Source organism: Sphaerodactylus townsendi, linkage group LG05, assembly GCF_021028975.2.
Source record: "Sphaerodactylus townsendi isolate TG3544 linkage group LG05, MPM_Stown_v2.3, whole genome shotgun sequence".
Taxonomy (NCBI): domain Eukaryota; kingdom Metazoa; phylum Chordata; class Lepidosauria; order Squamata; family Sphaerodactylidae; genus Sphaerodactylus; species Sphaerodactylus townsendi.
This window is the reverse complement of record NC_059429.1, coordinates 98,028,944-98,051,596: the sequence shown is the minus strand read 5'-3', so window position 1 is coordinate 98,051,596 and position 22,653 is coordinate 98,028,944. Positions and strand designations below refer to the sequence as shown.

Genomic DNA, 22,653 nt, shown 5'->3' with positions numbered 1-22,653 from the left:
TACAACACAGAGCTCAACATCAGATGTGAGGCCTAAATCAAGATGTTGTACAAGTTGGCTTATGAGGGACTGAAACAAAAGTGTAGAAAATAGATATTTTCAATAGAATGTGTATTTTGATCCATTTAAGTTTCCTGTTTGCATTAAAACAGGAAACTTAAATGGATCAAAATACACATTCTATTGAAAATATCTATTTTCTACACTTTTGTTTCAGTCCCTCATTAACAACAGCCGTATGAGACACGAACAGTGTGCAAGAGCCTCAAAGGTGCTTTTTTGGTGTCTTGGGTATGAGTGTGTTTGCGGATGGAGCTTTTCAGTTTGTGGCCAGCACATGTGTGGGTGGCTATAAGGGTGGAGCAAGAGGGGGAAGTGTCAGGGCAGCCATCAGCTCTGTGATAAGGAGTTTCCTGCATTCACTGTTTGCACTGTGTGCACATTCGCAAAGCCCCAGGGCTCAGCTAGACACCAAAAGGCAAGATGGGCCTGCTGACAGCACTTGGTGAGTGAACTGGCAGAACTGAGACGACCTATGGGCAGGTGGGGTGGGGGAGATCTCAGTATCTACTTAGGAAAGAGAATGTCAAATACAATGCTGTTATGTTGAGCAAATGGGTAATGTCTCTTCTCCAGAGTTCAGAGGGACCCAAAAGAAGAAATATCTTCTACCTTTACTGAACAAACGTCCCGCGATGATAGCTTTATGGGTTTCATGAAGTGACCTTAGTAGTACATGTCTCTGCTGTCAGCTGGATTGTTATGGAGGGAAGAGCATACCCTTTCCCCAGCTCTATAGGATGCCCCTATTGTGTGTGTATGTCTGATGATGTAGCAGGATTGCTCCAACACCTAGGAAACAGAAAGAGCAGGGAGCTTTCAGTGAAAGAGATTTGCTTTATGATCTGTAGGTCTTTCTCATCCTCACTGACCTGTGTAGCATCTACTCCCTGGTTACTCTGGATTCTCAGTACACAAAATTTGCTGCTGATGCAGCATGGTCCTTGCCCAACCACTATGTTCCAGAATTCATAGTTCCAACTTACTCCATGAGAAACTGAAAGACGGAATGGACAAGCCTACAGTTAGTCATCGGGAGGTGAAGAAACGTGTGTGCCTGCAGGATAGGTAAGTCTGTGAAGTTCCTGAGATTCCAGCTCGTTGTGTAAATTACAGCATCCAGAAGAAGCATGTGTCCCATGAGAAGAGACCAATCCCTATTTGCAATATATGATGAAAATGTGTGGTGTAGTAGTAGTAGTAGTAGTAGTAGTAGTAGTAGTAGTAGTAGTAGTAGTAGTAGTAGTAGTAGTAGTAGTAGTAGTAGTAGTAGTAAAATGTGTCAGGAGGGTCAAATGTGGCATAATGGTTAAATTGCTAGACTAACAGCCAATCCTATGAAGGGGGCTGAATCTAGTTGTGGAGTCAGCGCAGGGATGCACTGACATGTTTGCCTCCTCTGCCAGTGCTAGGGGCACCCCAGTCAGCAGAAGTGCAAAAGTACTGGCAACCCTCAGCTCTGCAGCAGCAAAGCCTGGAGGTCAGGCCCATTGCAGACCTGCACTGGCATCTGACCAGAAACTGGCGGTGGCTGGGGGGAGGGGCAGGCCAGGGTGTTCCCGGTGGTGGAGCCAATGTTAGTTGGCTTCTACCCTGGATTTACGGGCAGTTACACCATGGCCCGGGATTTGGACTTACACTGGGAGGCAGCGGGGCAGCACAGCAGTGGTTCTATACCCGGCTGCCTCAGGCTGTGGATCGGGCTGCCCAATCAGGAAGACCCACATCAAAATCCCTACCCTACCATGATGCTGTTGGGAGATTTGGGGTTAATCCATCTCCTTCATTATAACCTTCCTCTCAAGATTTTTGAGTTATTAAATGGGTAGGGGTACCCTGTATGCCATTTATGGCATTCTGAGCAACTTGGTTGAAGGATAGGATAGAAATCTAATAAGTAGCCAAGCTCTTCCCAAAGGGATCTGCAATATGCAGTTGTGTTGCTCAGGACCAACATTTTTTATTCCTTCAAGTATCAACCTAAAATTGACACCATATGGGAAGGTTTGGGGTGATGCATGTGTCATCTACAAATTGTTTTCTTGAATCTGTAGTAATTGATTGGTATTTATTTATCCTATTTTTCTACCCAGTGGAGATCCAAAATATCTTGCAACATCATTCTCCATTCCGTCATTGTATCCTTACAGCAACAACCCTGTGACATAAGTTAGGCTGAGAGAGAGTGGCTGGCCCAAGGTTATCTAGCAGCCTTCCACGGTAGAGTGGAGATTCAAAATTGAGATTCCAAGATCCTACTCCAACACTCTAACCACTCCATCACACTGGATGAATATGTACCTAGTAAATATAGCATGTTTTCAAGCATATCCTTACTCTTATTCACTTTACTGCTGGCTAGACTGGCAGACTGGGCTGGAGACAATCCCTGTTCTTTTGATGGAGGTTTAATATCTGGAAATGGAAAGTTTTCATGGCCTGGAAAATACTATCAATTTTTTTCATATTCCACCAGTGGGTGAAGACTTTTTGGTTCCTTTGAGGTTCCCTCAGCGGTCCCTCCTTCCTATTTTAATTGTCATTTTAATGCTTTTGTGTGTATTTTTGCTTTGATTTTAATTGTTTTAATAATATGTTTTAATTGAGTGTAATGGATTTTAATATGTGATTTTATTATAAATGTTTTTAATTCATAAGCCGCCTTGGTGGCCCTTATGAGAGGAGAAATATGAGGTATACATTTTGTACAATTTTTTAAAACTGCTAATACATTTTTCCCAAGATTAGTTAGGAACCCAAACATTTGCCTAGTGTTACTTAGAGGGAGGCATTGTAATTGGACTGGCGGGTTGTGGGTGTGTGGAAACAGATATTCTAAGCATAGTAGAAATAGTTTAGACCAGGGGTAGGGAACCTGCGGCTCTCCAGATGTTCAGGAACTACAATTCCCATCAGCCCCTACCAGCATGGCCAATTGGCCATGCTGGTAGGGGCTGATGGGAATTGTAGTTCCTGAACATCTGGAGAGCCGCAGGTTCCCTACCCCTGGTTTAGACATACATTCTCTTCCCTGAAAGTATATGCCACAAAATGCAGCAAATATGTGCCATACTGTAGAATGCCTGGTTGCTGCTACGTAGAGTTTTGTCTGCAGTTTGGGTCTCTAACTGCAGTGAAAGTATCTGAGCTTCCACACAGGCATCCTTCTTCATTAGGCCTCCTTCCATGGCTGTGTTCATGCAAGAAGAAAAAACCCAAAGGGGTTGCCATGTTATATTCTATAAGAGTTGTGCAGTCTTATGCCATTGGGTTCAAGTACCTGCTGCGAGTCTTTTCAGTAGTTTGCAGCAGCAAATCATCCCTCCTTGTGATACCAGTTGTAGCCTTCAGGCTGATAGTTTGCATATCCAGACTTATTTGCCTTTCAGAAGGGGTTCCAGTGTGTCACTGGTGCTGGACATGAGTTCCCTGAGCAACACAGAACCTATTTTATCAGTCTCTACACCAAGGGATGTCACAGTTCAGCTCCTGAAATCAGCAAGTCATGTTCTTACTCAAGAGATGCTTCAGCAGAAGTGCTGCAGCCTAGATGAGCTTCAAGAAGAGTTTGCGGTAAGATGTTCAGCAGTGCTCCATCCTGATTTGTTATTGTCAGCAAAGTTCCTGCTGCCTAAAGCCCTGCTTAGCCCTGAAGGCAACTGGTGGGAATAGCAGCAGGACTTGGCTGTGGCTAGCCAAGGTCTCTAGAGGCTGAGTCAACTCAGGACCTTATAATAAACCTGCTAGCATCTTGATAACAAATATCTGATGTAAAGTCTTCTCTGTTCCTGTTATTCAGAGCTGGGTAAAGAAGGAAATGGAGATCTCTGTGGTGCGACCATTAACTTTCAGGAAGTGGTAGTAAAATTATATTGCACTTGGCCAAAGGTCCTCACAATGCAAAACAGAAAGAAAGAAAACAAGATTCAACAGTGAAAATTATATGTTAAAATACAGTCTTTCATTAATGAAACATTTTCAGACGCTCAGAGTAGGTGCTTTCTTTATAGCCTCTTTGGCTCGAATCTTCCTTGCTGCCAGTGCAAAGAGAGCTATGCTGCAGGACACAAAAAGTTCAGCATCAGACAGCAAGTATATCACTTTATGACATCTGAAGCAAGATTGACTGGGATTATTTTAGGCTCTGCCTATTCTGTCTAAAACAGAATGAGGGAGATTTTCAACAACTGGATTCCTGCACATACAAAGATGTTGATGGGGTTCTGTGTGGTTTCCGGGCTGTATGGCCGTGTTCTAGCAGCATTCTCTCCTGACGTTTCATCTGCATCTGTGGCTGGCATCTTCAGAGGATCTGAATACAGCCCGGAAACCACACAGCACCCCCGTGATTCTGGCCATGAAAGCCTTCAACAATACAAAGATGTTGATGTTCCAGGAAGCCATTTCAGTAATTCTTCCTTTATTCTGTAACAGAAAATCCCTTCAAATTTTGCCAGTCCAGAAGAACTGGACATCCCAGGACGAGCTGCAAAGGACAGATACAAATCCATCCTACCAAGTAAGTTCCGCTTTGGTCTTCCTGGAATATGGAGTGAGTATTTGGATTTTATCTAGTACCTCACTTAAGATTTGTTTTGCTGCTAGAGGTTACCAGGTCTCCTCCTGACCTCTTGCAGGAGATGGAGGGGTAGGGTTACCAGATCTAGGTTGAAAAACTGCTGGAGATTTGATTGTGGAGCCTGGGGAGGACAGGGACCTCAGCAGGGTAGTCCATGCTCCAAAACATTCATTTTCTCCAAAGGAAATGATCTCTGTAGTCTGGAGATGAGCTGTAATTCTAGGGAATCCCCAGGTGCCACCTGGAAGTTGGCATTCCTAGTCGCGGCATCACTGAGATCATGCTCTGTGGAACACTAGCAGATCCCTATTTGAAACCCTCAAGGATCATGTGTGATTCCCCCTTCACAAATCTGCACTCATATGTGTGACATTAATTTTAATTCAGTAGCTTCCAGTAGCATCTGAAGCTGCCTTATATTAAATCAGGGCATGTGTCTGTCTAGTTCAACACTGTCTGCTATGGTTGGCATTGGCTCCTCTGAGAATCAGGCACAGAAAGGTCTGTCCTAGCCAGACACCGGAGATTCTTTGACTAGAGATGCCAGGAACCAAACCTAGGGCTTTCTACATAGGGTTGCCAACCACCTGGTTATCTCCTGGAATTACAACTGACAAAGTCTAGTTCCTTTGAAGAATATGCCTGCTTTAGAGGGTGGACTCTGTGGCATTATACCCACTGAGGTCCCTCACATTACTCTTCCTGGACTCCACCAGATCTCCAGGGATTTCCCAGCATGATGTTGGCTCCTACTTCTGAATGTGAATTATGTGCTCTACCAGTGAGCTGATGCCACAAAATTGAATTTTAAGTGAAACTTTTAGAGTATGGCTACAATGGTTTTTAAGGCTTTAAAGAATTTCTAGCTTTAGAATACAGCTGTTCAATCCCTTAGGAAATTACACCAGAGCACTTTAAAAAGCACAAGATCCTTGGCACAGGAAATACGTGATCCTCTAGAGTGTTGGATTGATTCAAACCCCTGTGGAACCATGAAGCACTTTGGTTGGCCACAGGCACATCCCTTGGCATCTGCTGAACCAGGGATGGAAGTAACTTAAATTTCTTATTGGTTCTCAGAGGACTCAAAGTAAAAGATGGGGCATCCCAGTTGAGCCATTTTATGCCCAATCTATTTCATAGGATTGTTGTGTGGAAAAATAATAAGCTAACTCCATTTATAATACATTGAACTATAACTTGAATTATTTTAAACTTTCCCACACTTTAGGATACTGTAGGAGAATTAGACCTGAGCAGTTGCTGTTGTTGACATACTGCTTGCTGGCCTGATCAGAGAAAGAAGCATAAATACCTTCATGAGGGTACCTTGTTACCTTATGATCCTTGAGGTCTTAAAATTAATGAAAATTCCAAAGCCTAAAGAGATAGGAACCTCTTGCAGACATCTTCCTTCCTTCCTTCCAATTGCTGTTTTTATGTATGTGTATTTTATTGTGTATTTTAATTTGGTTTTGTTTGAATGTTTGAATGATGTGTTTTTGTTTAGTGTTAATGGGGTTTAAGTGTGTTTTTTATTATATACGATCTTGGTGGTCTCCCTTCAGGGCAGAAAGGTGTGGTGTAAATTTTGTAAATAAATTAATGAATATGGTGATCTGGGAAGGGGGAAACAGCTACAGGTTTGTAATGCAACTTCTGCTTTATCGTGGGAGTGAGTACGCCTTGTCAGAGAAGAAATAAAACAACCGTGAGTTCTTGTTTCTGTAGGAACTTATGCTGATTCTGACAGGATTGTTTCAAAGCCAAATAGCAAGAATCTGGCCAAAGATATGAAACGTCTGAGTGGAGATGGAATGGGAAGTTAAAATAGCCATGGGGAAAAAAGAATCTACGCAGCCCCGCATTTGGTTCTGATCCATAAATTATTAACAGATGGCAGAACATGACCACATAAATATCCATTACAAATATAAAGCAATACTAAACTGCTTTTCAACTTCTTCATGGTCGGAGGACTCCTCTCCACAAAAGCAATGCTTATGAACGATGCGCACCTCATGGCACATCTCTTTTCCCTATCTTTTCCTGCCATGATTCTGGTGGCCATCCCAACCAGTTGTGTTGAAAGTAACAAGTGAAGCGCCAGTCACCTTTGTTGTAGAGCAATGTGGCCAGCTACTTCGCTATGATCTGGCCAGCCCAGGGAACTTCAGGGGGAAGCAATTTCTGTAGAACTGCACTTGTGACTACGTCCATTTCCATCTAGCCAGCCGGCCTAATCAGTGCTAACATTGGACTCCCATGGGTGCATGGGGGTGGGGGGATTTTCGCCATCAGTGGTGGTTGTTTTTAACTGTTTTTAACCATTATTTTACTGGCTGTTTTATCTGTATTAAATTTACTGTTGTACCGCCCTGAGGCCTTCTTGGGAAGGGCGGGATATAAATTAAAATATTAAATAAATAAATAAATAAATAAATAAATAAATAAATAAATCCCAAGCTAAATCCACTTTCTAGCAACCACCTCTGGAGCCCATTTTGAAGCCTACATGGGTTCTAGAGGAAAAGGTGCATGTGTCTTTTTGTTCTGCCACCTCCAGGCTCCAAAACATGGAGCCCATGGGGGTTGCACAGGAAAAAGAGTGCTTTTGACAGTAAATTATCATCCAGCTGGTGTGGCTAAGCCAAGCATAAACAGCCCCACGCTGCACTGCAAGCCTATATATAGCTCCTCTCGTTTTCTAGAAAAGTAGCAGCATAGGCCTACTGGGAATATTCTCAGTGAGCTAAATCATCAGTCACCCCCGCCCATGAGATGACAAAGACTGCTGCAGAAGTGAATACTTGGGAGAAGCAGTCCTGCGGGTATATGGATCATGAAGGACTTTATAAATAATAATGTACATCTTGAACTGAACCCAGAAACTGATGGAGTAACTGTAGAATAAGTGTAATATGTTCATTCTGCCTAGCTGCTGATGGCATTCTGTATGAGCTGTGACAGCTGAAGCTTCTGAATTGTCTTTAAGGACAGTCCCATGTCAAATTCATTACAAAAGCCTAGCCTCAAGGTTACTGTGGCACATAGCAAAATGGGCTAGGTCAGTGGTGGTGAACCTATGGCACGGGTGCCAGAGGTGGCACTCAGAGCCCTCTCTGTGGGCACGTGCAAACAGAGTCGTTTCCCCCCCCCCCACACACACACACACATCTAGGCTGGCCTGGGCCGCTGGGCTCGACTGTTAGCATTAAACTTAAGACCTAGTTTTGGGGAAGCAGTGTAGGTAACCCTGTTAAGCGCTGTTAAACCCCACTGATTTTCTTGCCAAGAACTAAAGTGCGATCCTTTACCTGGGAGTAAGCTTGGTTGCTGGCAATGGGGCTTGCTTCTGAGTAAACCCTCCTAGGGTCGTGATTCACCCATTGGAAGAGCTGCATGGTTGCTTCAAAGCAAAGCCACCGATTACTACCAAACTTACTCCTGAGTAATGCTTGCCTCAGAGCCAACCGTTTTTTCTAAACTAAAACCTCAGTATTCAGGTTAAATTGATGTGTTGACACGTTGCAATAAATAAGTGGGTTTTGGGTTGCAATTTGGGCACTCAGTCTCGAAAAGGTTCGCCATCACTGGGCTAGGTTAATGCAGGGAGCCATCCTCCATGCTAAACATAGATGCAGACGGATACATCTAACTGAACTGTCCCTCTAGATTCCCAGAGTCGTGTTTGCCTCAAGAGTGCTGACGACCAAGAAGAGGAGAGCTACATAAATGCAAACTACATCCGGGTGAGCTGGGAGTCATCTGGACTTGAGAATTCTGCAACTCAATGGTGGAGCTTGTCTTTCTCATGGCTATTTCTGTCTTTTTTTTCTAGGGTTATGACAGGCAGGAGAAAGCCTACATTGCCACTCAAGGGCCCATGCTAAATACAGTCAATGATTTTTGGACAATGGTGTGGCAGGAACAAGTTCCTGTTATAGTTATGCTTACCAAACTCAAAGAAGAAAAAGAGGTACCTTTTAAATGCTCCTATGGGCTTCTTTCCATCTGCTGTGTATGATTGTGAATGAATTGTTCTGTGGGCAAGTAATAGGGGGAATTGGCTGTTTTTTAGAAAAGCTGGGCAATTAGCAAGATTAATTTGCCTACGCATTCAACTAAAACCAGGAAATGACCAATGAATAGTTCTATTATCTTTGAAGATTATTATTCTGTACCAGTAGCAGCAAGGAAATAATATGGATTGTATTTGTTAAATCCTTTCTACTTTCACGAATGACTCCAATAGTTATGCTACAGGGTTTCATTTTCTTTGGCTGACAGAGTACTGAAAATGTATGGAGTTGTTACTGGTAAATATTCAAGCAGAAACTACTGAAAGCAACAGGCTCTGAAAGAACATTGCAAAATTGCTGATCCTAATGCAGGAGTGGCCAACCTATGGTGCTCCAGATGTTTATGGACTACAATTCCCATCAGCCCCTTCCAGCATGGCCAATTGCTGGCAGGGACTGATGGGAATTGTAGTCCATGAACATCTGGAGCATCATAGGTTGGCCACCCCTGTAAAAATGGCACAGACCTGCTCCCTCAAGAAGGTGCCCCTCCAGTTGTACTCCAGTTAAAAATTCCCATCACTGCTTCTGTCCAAGTTTTAGAAAAATTACAATTCTCTTCTATTTGGCTGCACCCCTTTCCCTACACATCTCAGGTTTTAGGCCCCCCTTCAGATAATTTGTCTCATTCAGGAGAATTCATCTTTCAAAGATCCACAGACTATTACAAGTAATCAGTTCAAGAAAGGATGGTCACCTAGTAGCTGTAATTGAGCCATAAACAAAAGATCATTTATTTTCTTCACATAATCACTATTTCATAAATATGCTATTTCAGTCATGAACAATAAAATAAAAATATGAGCAGTGGCTTTAACTGGCTACAAGGTAAAAAAAGAAAAAAGCTCCTTGTTCACCTACCCAGACTGATAGACTTCCTTCCTGCCTAAATTTTATTAATAGTACAACATACAGATAATAATGAGTTTAATATCTATGTGCAGAACTTATCACTTACATTTCTAACAATTCACTAAGTTGCATTGCCTTACCTTCTTTTGACATCTTAATCTTATTTTCCTCTACATTTAACAGAACAGTTTCTTATAAAATTTTCTCTCTTAAATCTTTTCATTTTTGCTTCAGTTCTCACCTAAGCTTCTAGCCATATAATGCTTTCTATTTTGCTGCAAATGTCATTCTTGCTGCTGACGCCATATATTTGAATAGTTTGTTATATATTTTGGGCATATTACGTGGTAATATATTTAATAACATGCTTTGGGATCCACCATAAACTCAGTTTAGAATATTTTGCACCTCATCGTGAATCTCTATCCAGTATTTTCTTGCTTTCTTGCATGACTCCCACATACAATAGCATACATCCATGTTTTGACATTTTCAACAGTTCCTGCCATAATTATTATTAGATTTTGCTGTATCTCTGGAAGAAGTCTGAGGTCAGTAGATGCAAACCTCCTGATAGTCCCTGGCCCTTCTGCTGTTAGACTGGCTTTTTCAGCCCTAGCTCGGGCTCCTACCTGGTGGAATGCCCTGCCACCTAACATCAGGGCCCTGCAGGATTTGATGCAATTCCACAGAGCGTGTAAGGCAGAGTAGCTTGCCAGGCTTTTGGCTGAGGCCTATACAGTTTTAAGTAGATTCTAATTTCAGTGGTATTTTAATTAGTTTTGGACTTGATTTTAATTATTAATATCAGTTTTAATTGTTTAATAAATTGAGTTTTATTATGTTATGTTTTATTGTTGAAAGCCACTCTGAGCCCTTTTGGGGAGGGTGGCATATAAATTGAAGCAAATAAATAAATAAATACATAGGTACATAAAATATACCATCTGTAGAACATTTTATACCAATTCTCTCTTAATTTAATTTCTTTAGTCCATAGATCCTACCATTGCTTCATGTGTATTTTACTTCCAAAATTTTGCATCCATTTTACCCTATGGTCTATTACCTGCTCTGTTTCAGTTCATATTGCAATAGGGTTTGATAAATTTTCCCTAACATATGTCCTGTATTTGTGGTTATTATTTGTTCAAAGTCTGTCTTTCTTCTTAGTTGACCTCCCTCTGCAGCTATACGTCCCAAAGGCCGTTTCTGCACGGCAGCAGAAACAGCTCTCCACCAACATTAATTATGTTGGTGGACACTCGGAGATCGCTCGTACGGTATCATACGGGCGGTCCCAAAGCTGCAACGAACTGGAGGGGGGCTCTGCACGGAACTGCCTCAGGTTCATTCTGTTTACTCACCTCTCCTTCACAGCTCTGGAGGGCTGGAGGGACACGTCCATACTGCCCTCCGACCTGCAGGGGTCGGAGGGCAGCATGGGCGTGTCCCTCCAGCCCTCCAGAGTTGCGCAGGAAGGAGAGGTGAGTAAATGGGACACCAAAAGCGGCGCCCTCACTCTGGTGCGGTTCGCACCACACCGGTTGGAAGACACTGCTTTTGAAAAACCTCGCCCCTTGAGGGACAGTGTTTTTACGGTCCCTAGGGCACTGTTTTTGGGCTGTGTGGAAACAGCCTTAGTCTTGTCATCATCTGGTGGTATTGAATATGCTTACCTTCTTTGATTTTTTTGTCCAGTTTTTATTTTTTCTTGATTATGAATCACATTAGCATAAGATCATGTATCCTTATGCTTCTTTCACACTAAGCACCAACTGGGAATATCAGTAGCAAGACTGGCGAACTTAGTTTACTTCTCCACTGGTACCATATTCTCAACAGACCTTCTCTCAAAACATGTTTCCCATCTTGGATTTGAATTGTCCATAATAATTTCTTGATTCGTAGATAGTAACATATGCCTTTTGAAATATCTTGTTTCCAGTTTTGCTGTCCTTCAATTGGGATCAATGATCCAATCTCCCAGCCAAACTAATGTGACTGCTTGATGGTACAATTTTATAATTAGTACTAATAAACCATCCCATTTTTTTCATCCTGTAATATTTTAAATCTTACTCTTGGCTTTTTTCCACTCCAAATGATATTATTAATTGTTCTCTGCCATTCTTTTAAAGACTTTTCTATATAAAGTGGTACACCGCTCTGAGCCCTTCAGAGGTAGAGTGATCTATCACATCAAATCAATCAATCAATCAATAATATTTGAAATAGAAAAGTTAGCTTTAGTAATATATTGATTTTAATTGCAGATATTCCTCTGAGTCATGACGTTCCTATCTTTTCCCATTTCAGCAAATCTTCTTTAACATTGTCCAGATTTCTGATAGTTGTCCTCGAAAAGTGTATTACTCTGTCCCATTATATAACTGCCCAGATATTTTACTGATTTTCTGGTAATAGCATATTCTGTTATTTTTCCTATTTTTTCTTCTGTTTTTGTTGCTGATATCAACATCACTTTTGTCTTTTTAATAATTCAACGTACGTCCAGAGAAAGTTCCCTATCTGTATATGTGTTCCATTATATAAATCAGATAAGTTTTTGATTTCATTACTGATATTACAACATCATCTACCGATTTTCATTTTATCCTCTTCATAGCCATTTTTATTCTTTAGAGCCTCTTGTCTTGTCTAATTTTGGTAGATAATATATCCATTCCAAGAATAAATAATATTGGTGACATTGAGCAGCCTTGCTGTATTCCTTTTAATATTTCAATCTTCTCTATCATTGTCAAATTTATTAGAATCCTTGCTTGTTGTTTAGTATAAATACTTCACATTCAATTCATAAATTCTGTTCTACAGTTTTGAAGCACAGCAGCGGGACTGATAGTTTTCAATTAATTCATGAATATGTGAGAGATGTAGCTGGTCAGGTGAGAAGCTGAAAGTAATTAATTAGGTTAAAAAGGGAACAAAAGAAAAAGTGCAAGAAGCAGAGCCTTTGCCAATGTAGACTTCCTTCTGTATAGACATAGAATCTTTGGGAAAGATATAATGGCATAGTACCACCTAGAACCACACGGAACCACAAATGCAATTATATTTCTAGCTAATTGTAGAAGTGCTGCAAAACCGCTCTCAGGTGGATCCAACCTAAGCTTCAGTTATGCTCTTACTCTTCTAGAAAGCAAATGAATTTCTATAAGCTGCAGGTTACGAAGATTCAGACACAATGGGAACTGGGTCAGTTGCTTACATTCTAGCCTTTTCCTTATAGGGCTGCAGATGTAATATTCCAGGAGGCACTGATGCAAATATGAATGGAGTGTAAACGGCTAGGCCCCAGGTATCTACTTTGCTTTGAGCATTTTCTCAAGCTCTCTTTCTCCCACAAATCTGCAGGAATATTCTGTACAAAGAATATCACGACTTTTTGGGTACCACTGCCTTATCCATTTTGGTATTTTCTGTGTACTCCCCTTTGCGTAGTATACCTGTTCTTTGCTTATGTTATGCCATTAAGGTATCTTAATTGTGCAGGTGGCTCTAGCAGGACTTGGTCTGATGATTGGCTTTACTCCTTTTATGTTATTCTAGGATTCTGGATTAGCCACTTGTACTGATGCTTCCTATTGAGGAGATCTGTTTTTGTTTGCTTTCAGAAATGTATCTGTTACTGGCCTGAAACAGAGGCAGTCTATGGGCCACTCACGATCCGTGTGCAAGGCTTATGCGAGTGTGATGAATACACCATCCGAGATATTAGCTTGCAGGTAGGCTAATTACTAAGGAGGGTTGGGGAGAGGAGGGCTATGATGTGAATTATATTTCTTTAGCAGAAGTCTTCTGCTACCACAAGATCATATCATCATAGTAAGTATGCAAATGATAGAAAGAAAACCCAGTTCAAGGTGTTGCTGATATAGTTTACGTGGTTTATTTGAAGATGATTGCATAATAAACCACAAAAGCAAATTGCATGACATGTGAATGGTCAGTAAAAACACCAAAAAGAGGTATATGGTTACAGCAAATAATAAGGGACGCACAAACTGGCAGTGCAAGAGTATAAGCAAACAGAATATTAGTCCACAGTATAGTTCTACACCAGTCCCCAACGTAAGGTTGCCAACTTCTAGGAAAGACCTGGAGAGCTCCTGCGATGTGGTTGCATGCTGGGGTTGCTACCATCGATGTAGTTCCTGAAGATCTCCTGTGATTACAGCTAATCTCTAGATAACCAAGATCAGTTTGCTTGGGGAAAATGGCTGCTTTGGAACATGGGCCCTATGGCATTATAACCAGCTGAGGACTCTCTCCTCCCCAAATCCCACCATTCCCAGGCTCCATTCCCAAAATCTACAGGTATTTCGTAACCTAGACCTGTTAGTCCTCACTAGAACCTTATTTCTTAGTGGTGGAGAAAGAGGTGTTGACTTTATTTTCCTCTTTCTTGAGCATCCAGGGGACAAAAATCCTCAGACTCATATGGCGCTATCAGTCCCAGTTGGTACTGGGAGATTCCCCACTTTAGCTCCACCCCCACCCCCCAGTGCTATTTGGCCAACAAGTAGGGGACCTTGGGGCATTAAACTTACTTCAAGGTCTCCGGCATCTGAAATGCAATGATGTCATTAGCAACATCCACTGGAGGTGATGTCATCACATCACAATAAGCATGGGAATGCTCTGGTATTTGAGCAAATGTCCCCATGCTCATTGGTGATGCAGTGAAGTCACTTCTGGTACATGACAGAAATGATATTGTCGGATTTCAGATGCCGAGGCCTCTGAATAAATTTGCTGCCCTAAGTCCCTCTCCCCTCCCCGCGCTAGTTTTCAGGAAGTACCTGGCAACCTTAGGCTCATAACATCTATTATCCTGTATCCCTAAAACAATATGCTATGCAGAGCATTTGTTGTCCACCATGAGGCAGTTCTTGTTTGTCAAAACTACAGGTGTGGCTCTGAATCTCAGATACATCATCCCTTTTCAGCAATCGATAGTGCATTCTAGGGACATCAAATTAAAACTTTTAGGCTAATAGTATGATTATACATTTAAAAAATGGTATGGGGGGGGGTCTTCCTTATGTGTGGATCTGGTTGCCTGTAATAATGTTTTCTGATGTTCGGCAACCAACAATCTTCTCTTGGCATCTCAGCAGCTGTTCAATTCAGTTAACATAGTTGACACAGCAGTTTCTGGACTCTTTCAGCTGAATTCACATATTTACCCAAAGCTATTGAAAGAATCCTGCAAAATAAGATCAAATGTCCAGCAAGCAATGCTTCTTGACGCACCAGATATATTACAGGGCCACATACAGGCAGGACCATCTGGAGGGAGGGGCCCTTTATTGTAAAAATCCCCTTGGACCAGCTGTGCCTCTGAACAAAAATATTTTCTCAATATTAAGTGGTACTTTTCAAGTGTTTACAGATCCATGCAGCTTGTAGAATGTGAACAATAACCCAGAGTCTGATGTCAATCTCCTTGGAGTCAGGGTCTGAAATCCATTTAGCTCAAAGAAATCCATTTTGTTCGAAGATAGGGCTTTAACTGGGGTCAAATAACATACCAGGTGACAACATTTGAGTATATGAGCAAACTGATTGAGAAGACTGTTCTTCAAAAGCTATGGCAATTTCAGTAAAAACTGAAATTTTAAATTTCTGAATCATAAAGAAAAAATTATGATTTAGCTTTAAGATTTGATCTCTATTTTTTTTAATTCATGTATTTTATAAGGTGGAAGTTATCTTAATACTTTTTTGTGCTTTTTCACATTGTTAATCTCCATAAACTTCTTTTTTGGGCAAGAAGGCAATTTTTTAAAAAAAACAATAAAATTCTTTCAATTTTATGATGATTCACAGCTTAAAGACGAGTGCCGCACAGTGAAGCACATTGTATTCTCATCCTGGCCAGACCAGAAGACCCCGGAATCAGTCAAGAGTTTCTTGAACTTAGTTTTGGAGGAAGAAAAAATTCTGCAAGCTTCAGAGAGCACAGGACCGGTTGTTGTGCACTGTAGGTATGAATATTTTCCCATAATACTGCAGTGGTGGAAATAGTTCAATACTACAGTAACTTTGACTTGAACATACCACAGTATCAGGAAAACAGGCTAAGAAAGTTGTCTCCCCTATGGCCTATTCACTGCCAGCACTCAGGAAACTTCCCTTTCCCATCATCAAGGTTTAATTTGGGCGCGGGATCATCAACTTTTTTTTTTTTGCAGCACAACCTCTTCACATGGCTTGGGATGTTATTACTGAGTTTAGTTATTTATACGCTGCTTTCTCCCCAGTGGGGAGCCAAAGTGGCTTTCAACATCATCCTCTCCTTTCCCATTTTATCCTCATAGGCCCATTATGCATGGAACACTTACCTTGGGACTCTTACCTGTGCAGTGGGACTGTACTGTGGTCTCCTTGTGTTTCTCTGCTTACGCACGAGGAGGAATTCACTCCCTGTCCGCAGCTGTTTGCTTAAGTTTCAATGGGCCTCTGCTTTTCCTGGTTCTCTTAACTCCGCCCATCAATACTTTTTTAAAGGCACTTTATCTTGCAACTACTGGGTGTGATGAGAAAATTAAAGTTGCACTTAAAGTGGTGTTGCTTGGGATGGGGAGAATGGAAATTTAAAGTGGGCTTCAGGGAAATACATCTGTGCAAGAAATCTTGCTGCAACAAACATTTGCCCCTGCTGCCAGCAGACACCTAGTGCATAATGGACTAGAATATCTTGTGAAATAAATTAGGCTAAGAAAGACTGTGCCAGGATCACCCATGGCAGAGCTTATGTAGCAGACTGGAAATTCAAACCTGGGTCTCTCATGTCCTAGTCTGGCACTTGATCTTAATTTTGTAGACATCTGTTAAGGCTGAACAATAATACTTGCATTTTTTCCCCAGATGATGTTATTCTGAGTCTATCTTTCCAACAAGATGGATAAAGTGTAATCTAAATTTAATGAAACAAATTACCACTTATTGATTTGGGGTCCCAGAATGAGCACATAATCTGAAGCAAGAAAATCCCTAAATTTTGCTACATTATTTTATTTATTGTATTGTATGCCTTACGACCTCAGGGCAGCTAAATCCAGCAGCCTGGTGACTGTGGCTTCTGTAAAAGCTGTTAGAAACTATAGTGGTAACTACTGAAACAACAGAAAATGGGTCTTTGCTGATCTGTTTTCCTCTTAGTGCCAACACTGGGAAATGCAACAGGAAGAAACAGCACTTGGAGTTAACTAAAATTTAGCCTAGTGCAAATGATAGAGGAGACACTGCATTTGGACACCATTTCCCCATCAAGCAGCCAGCCATTTCTTAGCCCATTATTACACCGCTATCATTGCCTCCCTCCGTTCAGCGCTCCTTGCTCATGATTGCCATAAATCATGACAGATTCTGACTTAAAAGAGCCCAGAATTTGAGAGCTATGTGTGGTATAATTGTTAAGAGCAGGTAGACTCTAATCTGGAGAACCGGGCTTGATTTCTGACTCCTCCACATGAGCAGCAGACTCTTATCTGGTGAGCGGGATTTGTTTCCCTGCTCTTCCACATGAAGCCTGCTGTGGGTGACCTTGGGCCAGTCACAGTTCTTCAAAATTCTCTCAGCCCCACCTACCTCAAAAAGTATTGGTTGTGGAGAGAGGAAGGGGAAGGAGTTTGTAAGCTGCTTTGACACTCCTTACAGAAGAGAAAGGTCGAGTATAAATCCAAACTCTTCTTCTTTTTCCCATATAGGACTTTTTACCATATTAAAGCCAGTCCTTAAGGTTGTAAAGATCATTGGGCTGCCAGTATATACATCTGTCCTGGGTTGAGTTTCTCCCCTCCCACTCTGTAAAACTTAATTCATGGCTTTACATAATTATGATACATACTTATGTCCCCCAACCCTCTAATGCCCAACTCCACCTTGTTGGCTGGTGCTGAATGGGCAAATGCATATCCTAATGAAACGATACAGGCCAAATTTTCTCTTCTGTTGCTCTATTTCTGGACTCTTACTTTGGGTGTTTAACCCACTGTAGAAAGACATGAGTTTCCTAAGGAAGTGCTGTGGACAAGTGCAGTGCAACATACAAAGAGGATTAAGGATTATCAGTTAAGCCATCTCCATATAGATCTGATTAAACTGAAACCTTCATTCACTGATAATTTGCCAAGTCCTTTTTTCTTATAAGGGGTTACAGGTATGTGTCCCTATAGACCTCTGAATACTAAAAAAAAAAAAAAATATTCATACATAGTAGAGTTGAATGGTTCCGCTGCCTCTCCTGATATTCTGAACCTTTTCAGTCTCAAAATCTTCAGTGATACTCTGTGTAGTCTGATGAGGCCTTGGTGCTTGTTTTTCAGTGCAGGAATTGGTCGGACAGGCTGCTTTATTGCTACACAGATTGGATGCCAGCAGCTGAAGGACAAAGGAGAGGTGGACATTTTAAGCATAGTATGCCAACTACGCATAGACAGGTGGGTATTAAGTGACCACCAGCATTGTCAGCCTTCTCATCGAATGTCAGGATGGTGCAGAAAAGAGCTCCAAAGCTGAGTAGAATTGAGGGATAACACTTCCCAGACTTCACCCAAAATCTCCAGGAGCTTCTCAACTTGGAATTGGCAACCCTGTGATTTCTTTTCAGGTGAATTAAGGTAAAGCATCATACTGCCATAAAAAACAGCAACAACTAAAAGGCAAAGAAATTAATGGCTGGGGAAAGTGTGATGGTTTTTACTATGTGTAACCTACAGCAGACCTGACAAATCGCAATATGCCTTATGGAATTATAACACAAAGGAAATGTTCATTACTTTGCTCAGTTCAACTGTATTTATGGTAACTTAGTTCACTGGTTTCCAAGCTTTGTTCTAGGAAACTAGAGTTTCCTTTAAAAGCTTTTTCATTGAGAACATCAGTATCCAATCTATTCATTCATTTGTTCCAATATTTCCATACTGGTAAAAACAACTATCAAGCAGTCTCTTTTGGCAGTTCACAATAAAATGTCATTATAATAACATAAAACAGCATAAGAACATCACTGCCAAACATCAAACCCTTCAAAAGCAGCAGAAAACTTACAAAGTTCCATCGTGTAATTATGTGTGTTTCCAACACTCAAACAAAAAGTCTTCACCAACTTTTTGAAGACCTGGACCAAGATGGCTCACCAGCAGTGGCATTGCACCGATGGGGCAGGGGGAACGCGATGCCCCAGGCAGAGCAGCGGCAGAGGCGTGGCCAGGCTGTTGAGGGGGCGGGGCATTCCAGTGTGGGGGCAGGCAATTCTGCGGCAGGGGCGCAGGGCGCGCATGCACCCCTGGCACAGTTTCCCCTCCCTCCACCTCTGCTTGCCAATGATAGCCAACAAACTACCTATAAAAACTTGTCCACCACTAATGATCTTCCTTTGCATTCAGTATGGAAGTGCTTGATGGAAGCAGTTCTTCTTCCTCGCAGTTAATGGTGCTCAGTAGGCATGCCAAAAATTCTACAAGAACTAACAGCGCATCCTAGAACATGCCCCGGAATCCTCTGTGACACAGAGGAATTGGGAAACTGATTTACATATAAATTAATCCAGAAAAGCTTTCCTGCAGGCAGACATTTTGAAAACATAAGAATAGGTGATGGATCAAACAGCATTCTGTCTCACACATTGGCCAGCCAGTTCCTCTGTAGGTCCACCAATAGGGCATAGAGACAAAGGCCTCCCTTTGATGTCCCTTGTCACTGGGATTCAGCAGTTTAGTGCCTCTGAATGTAGAGGTTCTCATTAATTAGCATCAGTGGCGTAGTGCCCATGGGGTGGGGTGGGGACGCGACGCCCCAGGCGGAGCCGCAGTGGAGGTGTCACCAGACTGTGGAGGGGGGGGCAGGCGGTGCTGTGGTAGGGGCGCAGGGCATTCATGCACCCCAGGAGCAGCTTCCTCTCGCTCCACCTCTGGTTAGCATGTCTAATCTCCTCACTTTACCTTCTGGTAGCAAATTCCACATTTTAATTACTTTCTGTACAAAAAAATATTCCTTTTGTCCATTCTGAATCTACTGCCCATTTACTTCATTGGATGTTGTGGCGGAATGGGCCTGCTTTGACTTGCATGCTCTATTCCAACCAGCCCTCTCCGAGGGGTTCTCAACTCCTGGAGGGGCTTATCTCTCTTTCTAGGGTAGGGAAAGTGCTGCCACCAGCTGATCTTCATAGGAATTTCTCACTAGGAAGGGTTAGGACCCTCCAGCTTCCTTTCCAACTCTGAGGCCTTGCCTCTGTGTCTCCTACTCCCCACTCCTGGGTAACTTGGGGATGATGTATGGCCTGATGCACCCTGGAGGAATAGCTGCTTGTCAACTGCCAGCCTTCCCCCGCACCGGGTGCCCCTTCATAAAATAGCATAGCCAAGGCAATGGAGTTGTATGTGGTACAAAAAACTGCTATCGCATCCAACATTAAAAAGTATTTATTAAAATGAAAATGTTTACAAGCATACTTTTAGCACAGTACCATATTGAGCAAGGCATTAAAAAGGAGAGATAAATGCAGTTCCTCTGTCCCTCCCTCTATACATACCCTATCAGATGATATCATAGGGTAGGCTTTTAAGCTTAGAATATTACAGATCTCACAGAGTTTCCATTACCTGGAAGACAGCACATGACCAAGGTGGCTGCCCCTCCCCCCCAGACCTCCAGCAAGAGCTTTGTCCCCTTTGATGGTCCCACCCAGAAAAGAGCTTCCTCCATGCTCCCAACAGTTTTATAAATTCCTAGTCCCCACCCTCTTAACCTGGTCAGGCTGGATCAAGGAATGTTTTCAAGGAATCTCTTCCTGATTCCTCCCTATCCTTTTAAGACCTTCAAATTTCTGATACCTGCTTGGAGACAGGGGGTAGGCTCATCCCATTCACTCTTGCTATCCCTGTTTGCATTTCTAAAAAGGTGACTGAGTATAGGCAGGTAAGCAATTGAAATGACTTCCCTCCCTCCTGCCCAGAAGGGGAAAAATGATTAAACGTTGTCTTCAACGTTAAAAGTAAAAAGTAAGTTTCCTTTATTAACTCTCTTCACCTTGAGTACAATTTTATACACCTCTATCATGTCCTGACTAATTTGACTGTTTTCTAAATTGAAAAGTTCTAGACTTTCAACCTTTCTTCTTCAGCTCCAACCCCCTAATCATCTTGGTTGCCCTCTTTTTTTTTTACTTTTTCCAGCTCTGTGATATCTTTTTTGAGATAGGGAGATCAAAACTGCAAGCAGTATTCCAAATGAGGCCATGCCATAGTTCTACACAGAGGGATTATAATATTAGTTATTCCCCTTCCCTCCCATCCATGGATCCCACTTGCAGCGAGACCTCAATAATTATACAGCTGCTACCACCATCAGTGGCATAGCGCCCACAGGGCAGGGGGATGTAACACCCTGGGCGGAGCTGTGGCGGGGATGGGGGTGCAGGGCGTGCGCATACCCCGGGCACAGTTTCCCCTTGCTCTGCCTCTGACCACCATCTCCTCCTTTTGCTGTTCTTTTAGTTCATAGATATGCTGAAGACTTTGGTTCCTTTGCCTCAACAGTTTGCAAGCCACTTGTGGTTCTCCATTGATACCCCCGTGATTAACCTTGCATGCAGGGAATGGCTCAAAATACCCACTGTCTGGCTCAGTATGCATTCAGAACTTTCCGGTTCTGTCCCTGACATTACCATTTACAGGTCTGTGATAGGAGATATTGGGAAAGTCCTTTGCCTCCCTGCCCAAAAGAGCCACCCCAAAATCAGAAAGAACCACATGGGGGACCAAATTAGACTGAATGAAATGGATTCCTCTCATCATTGTTAGAAAAATGAAATTGTTCTAGCTCCCTATGACTGTAGGTTTAAGTAAGTTCTCTTTGCATTGCAGAGGTGGAATGATCCAAACCAGTGAACAATACCAGTTTCTCCATCATACACTGGCCACGTATGCCTCACAGCTTCATTAGTCTTAGATTGTTGGCATGGAAAATTAGCTGCTACTGGACACTTGGATTGATTGATGCACCATTTTCCTGACTCTACAAGACCACCAACAGTCACAACTAGAGAAGTATAATATATATTTTAATTCTCTGAAGTATAAACTAGTCATGAGAAGACGTGTCACATTGCTGGCGGCATATAATTGGTATGTGATTCTATCTGGAAGCAGAATTTCAAGTCAAGATTTAAAGGAGATTTTTGCTTTGAAGTTTCTGTACAATTTATGTAAACCCAAATTTGATTTCATGTTCCTGAAAAAGGGTTTCTTTGCCACACCACCAAAGTGTCATCACTGGTAAACACATTCACTAACAGGAAACTATTAAAATGTAGAGTAAATGGATTGGCTTTATTTTAGAGGGTAAGGCGGTGACAACGTGGGGTAGTAGTTAAAGCGTACGAATAGGATCTGAGAAGAGCCACACAGAAACTTGGGCCTCAGCCTCAATCCTGGCAAATATTTGGATGGAAGACCTCCAAGGAATTCCAGGGTTGTGACATGGAGGGAGGTAATGGCAAACTACCTCTGATTATCTCTTGCCTTAAAAACCCATATGGGGTCAGCTGTGATTTGATGGCAAAAATAAAAGGAGATGACAAAAGAAAGTAGCCTCAGCTAGCCTCTCTTCATGTTTCCTAGGAACACTGGAAACCACACTCTCTCTTGATAAAGCGGTCTTGTAATTATTTGCAGGATGAGAACCACAGCGGCACTATGAAGAACATCATCCAGTTATGCTAAAAGAACATACTGCCTCAGGCCAGCCATGTTCTTCTCCCCAGTACTTCCACAGCTAGACCAGCGTCTCAAACATTCTAATTTTCCCCACATGCAAAAGCTTAAGAAACTCTACATAATAGTTTCTTTCCTTCCTCTTACTCCTCTGATCATTCCTTGAAGAATGCTCTAGATACCAATTTTTCCTCCTCCCAGGCACTGTGATCAGGAAGTGGGAAGGAGTCGACTACTAAAGAAGTATTTTGCCTCCACCTCTGCAGGTGTTCTGCGTGCCTCTGAAACCCAGCCTCAGATGAGGCTCAGTCTTGTTAGAGAAATAAACTGA

At 42.1% G+C, this 22,653-nt stretch overlaps 1 protein-coding gene across 2 annotated transcripts; it reads left to right on the top strand.

Annotated features, from left to right (window-relative positions):
* Positions 1-450: 450 nt before the first annotated feature.
* Positions 451-22,159, top strand: PTPN7 (protein tyrosine phosphatase non-receptor type 7). 2 transcript variants are annotated; one of them, XR_007244613.1, is made up of 10 exons: positions 451-505; positions 912-1,128; positions 3,450-3,633; positions 4,495-4,579; positions 8,315-8,391; positions 8,481-8,618; positions 13,212-13,322; positions 15,430-15,583; positions 17,931-18,044; positions 21,474-22,159. XR_007244613.1 is itself a non-coding variant. In XM_048497627.1 (10 exons), exons 2-10 carry the CDS (start codon positions 998-1,000, stop codon positions 21,550-21,552), a joined length of 1,077 nt encoding a protein of 358 aa, XP_048353584.1. In that variant the 5' UTR covers positions 451-505; positions 912-997; the 3' UTR covers positions 21,553-22,159. The 2 variants fall into 2 exon arrangements, 1 of the variants encoding a protein (XP_048353584.1); XM_048497627.1 differs by having other exon boundaries at positions 15,430-15,587.
* The last annotated feature ends 494 nt before the right edge of the window (positions 22,160-22,653 follow it).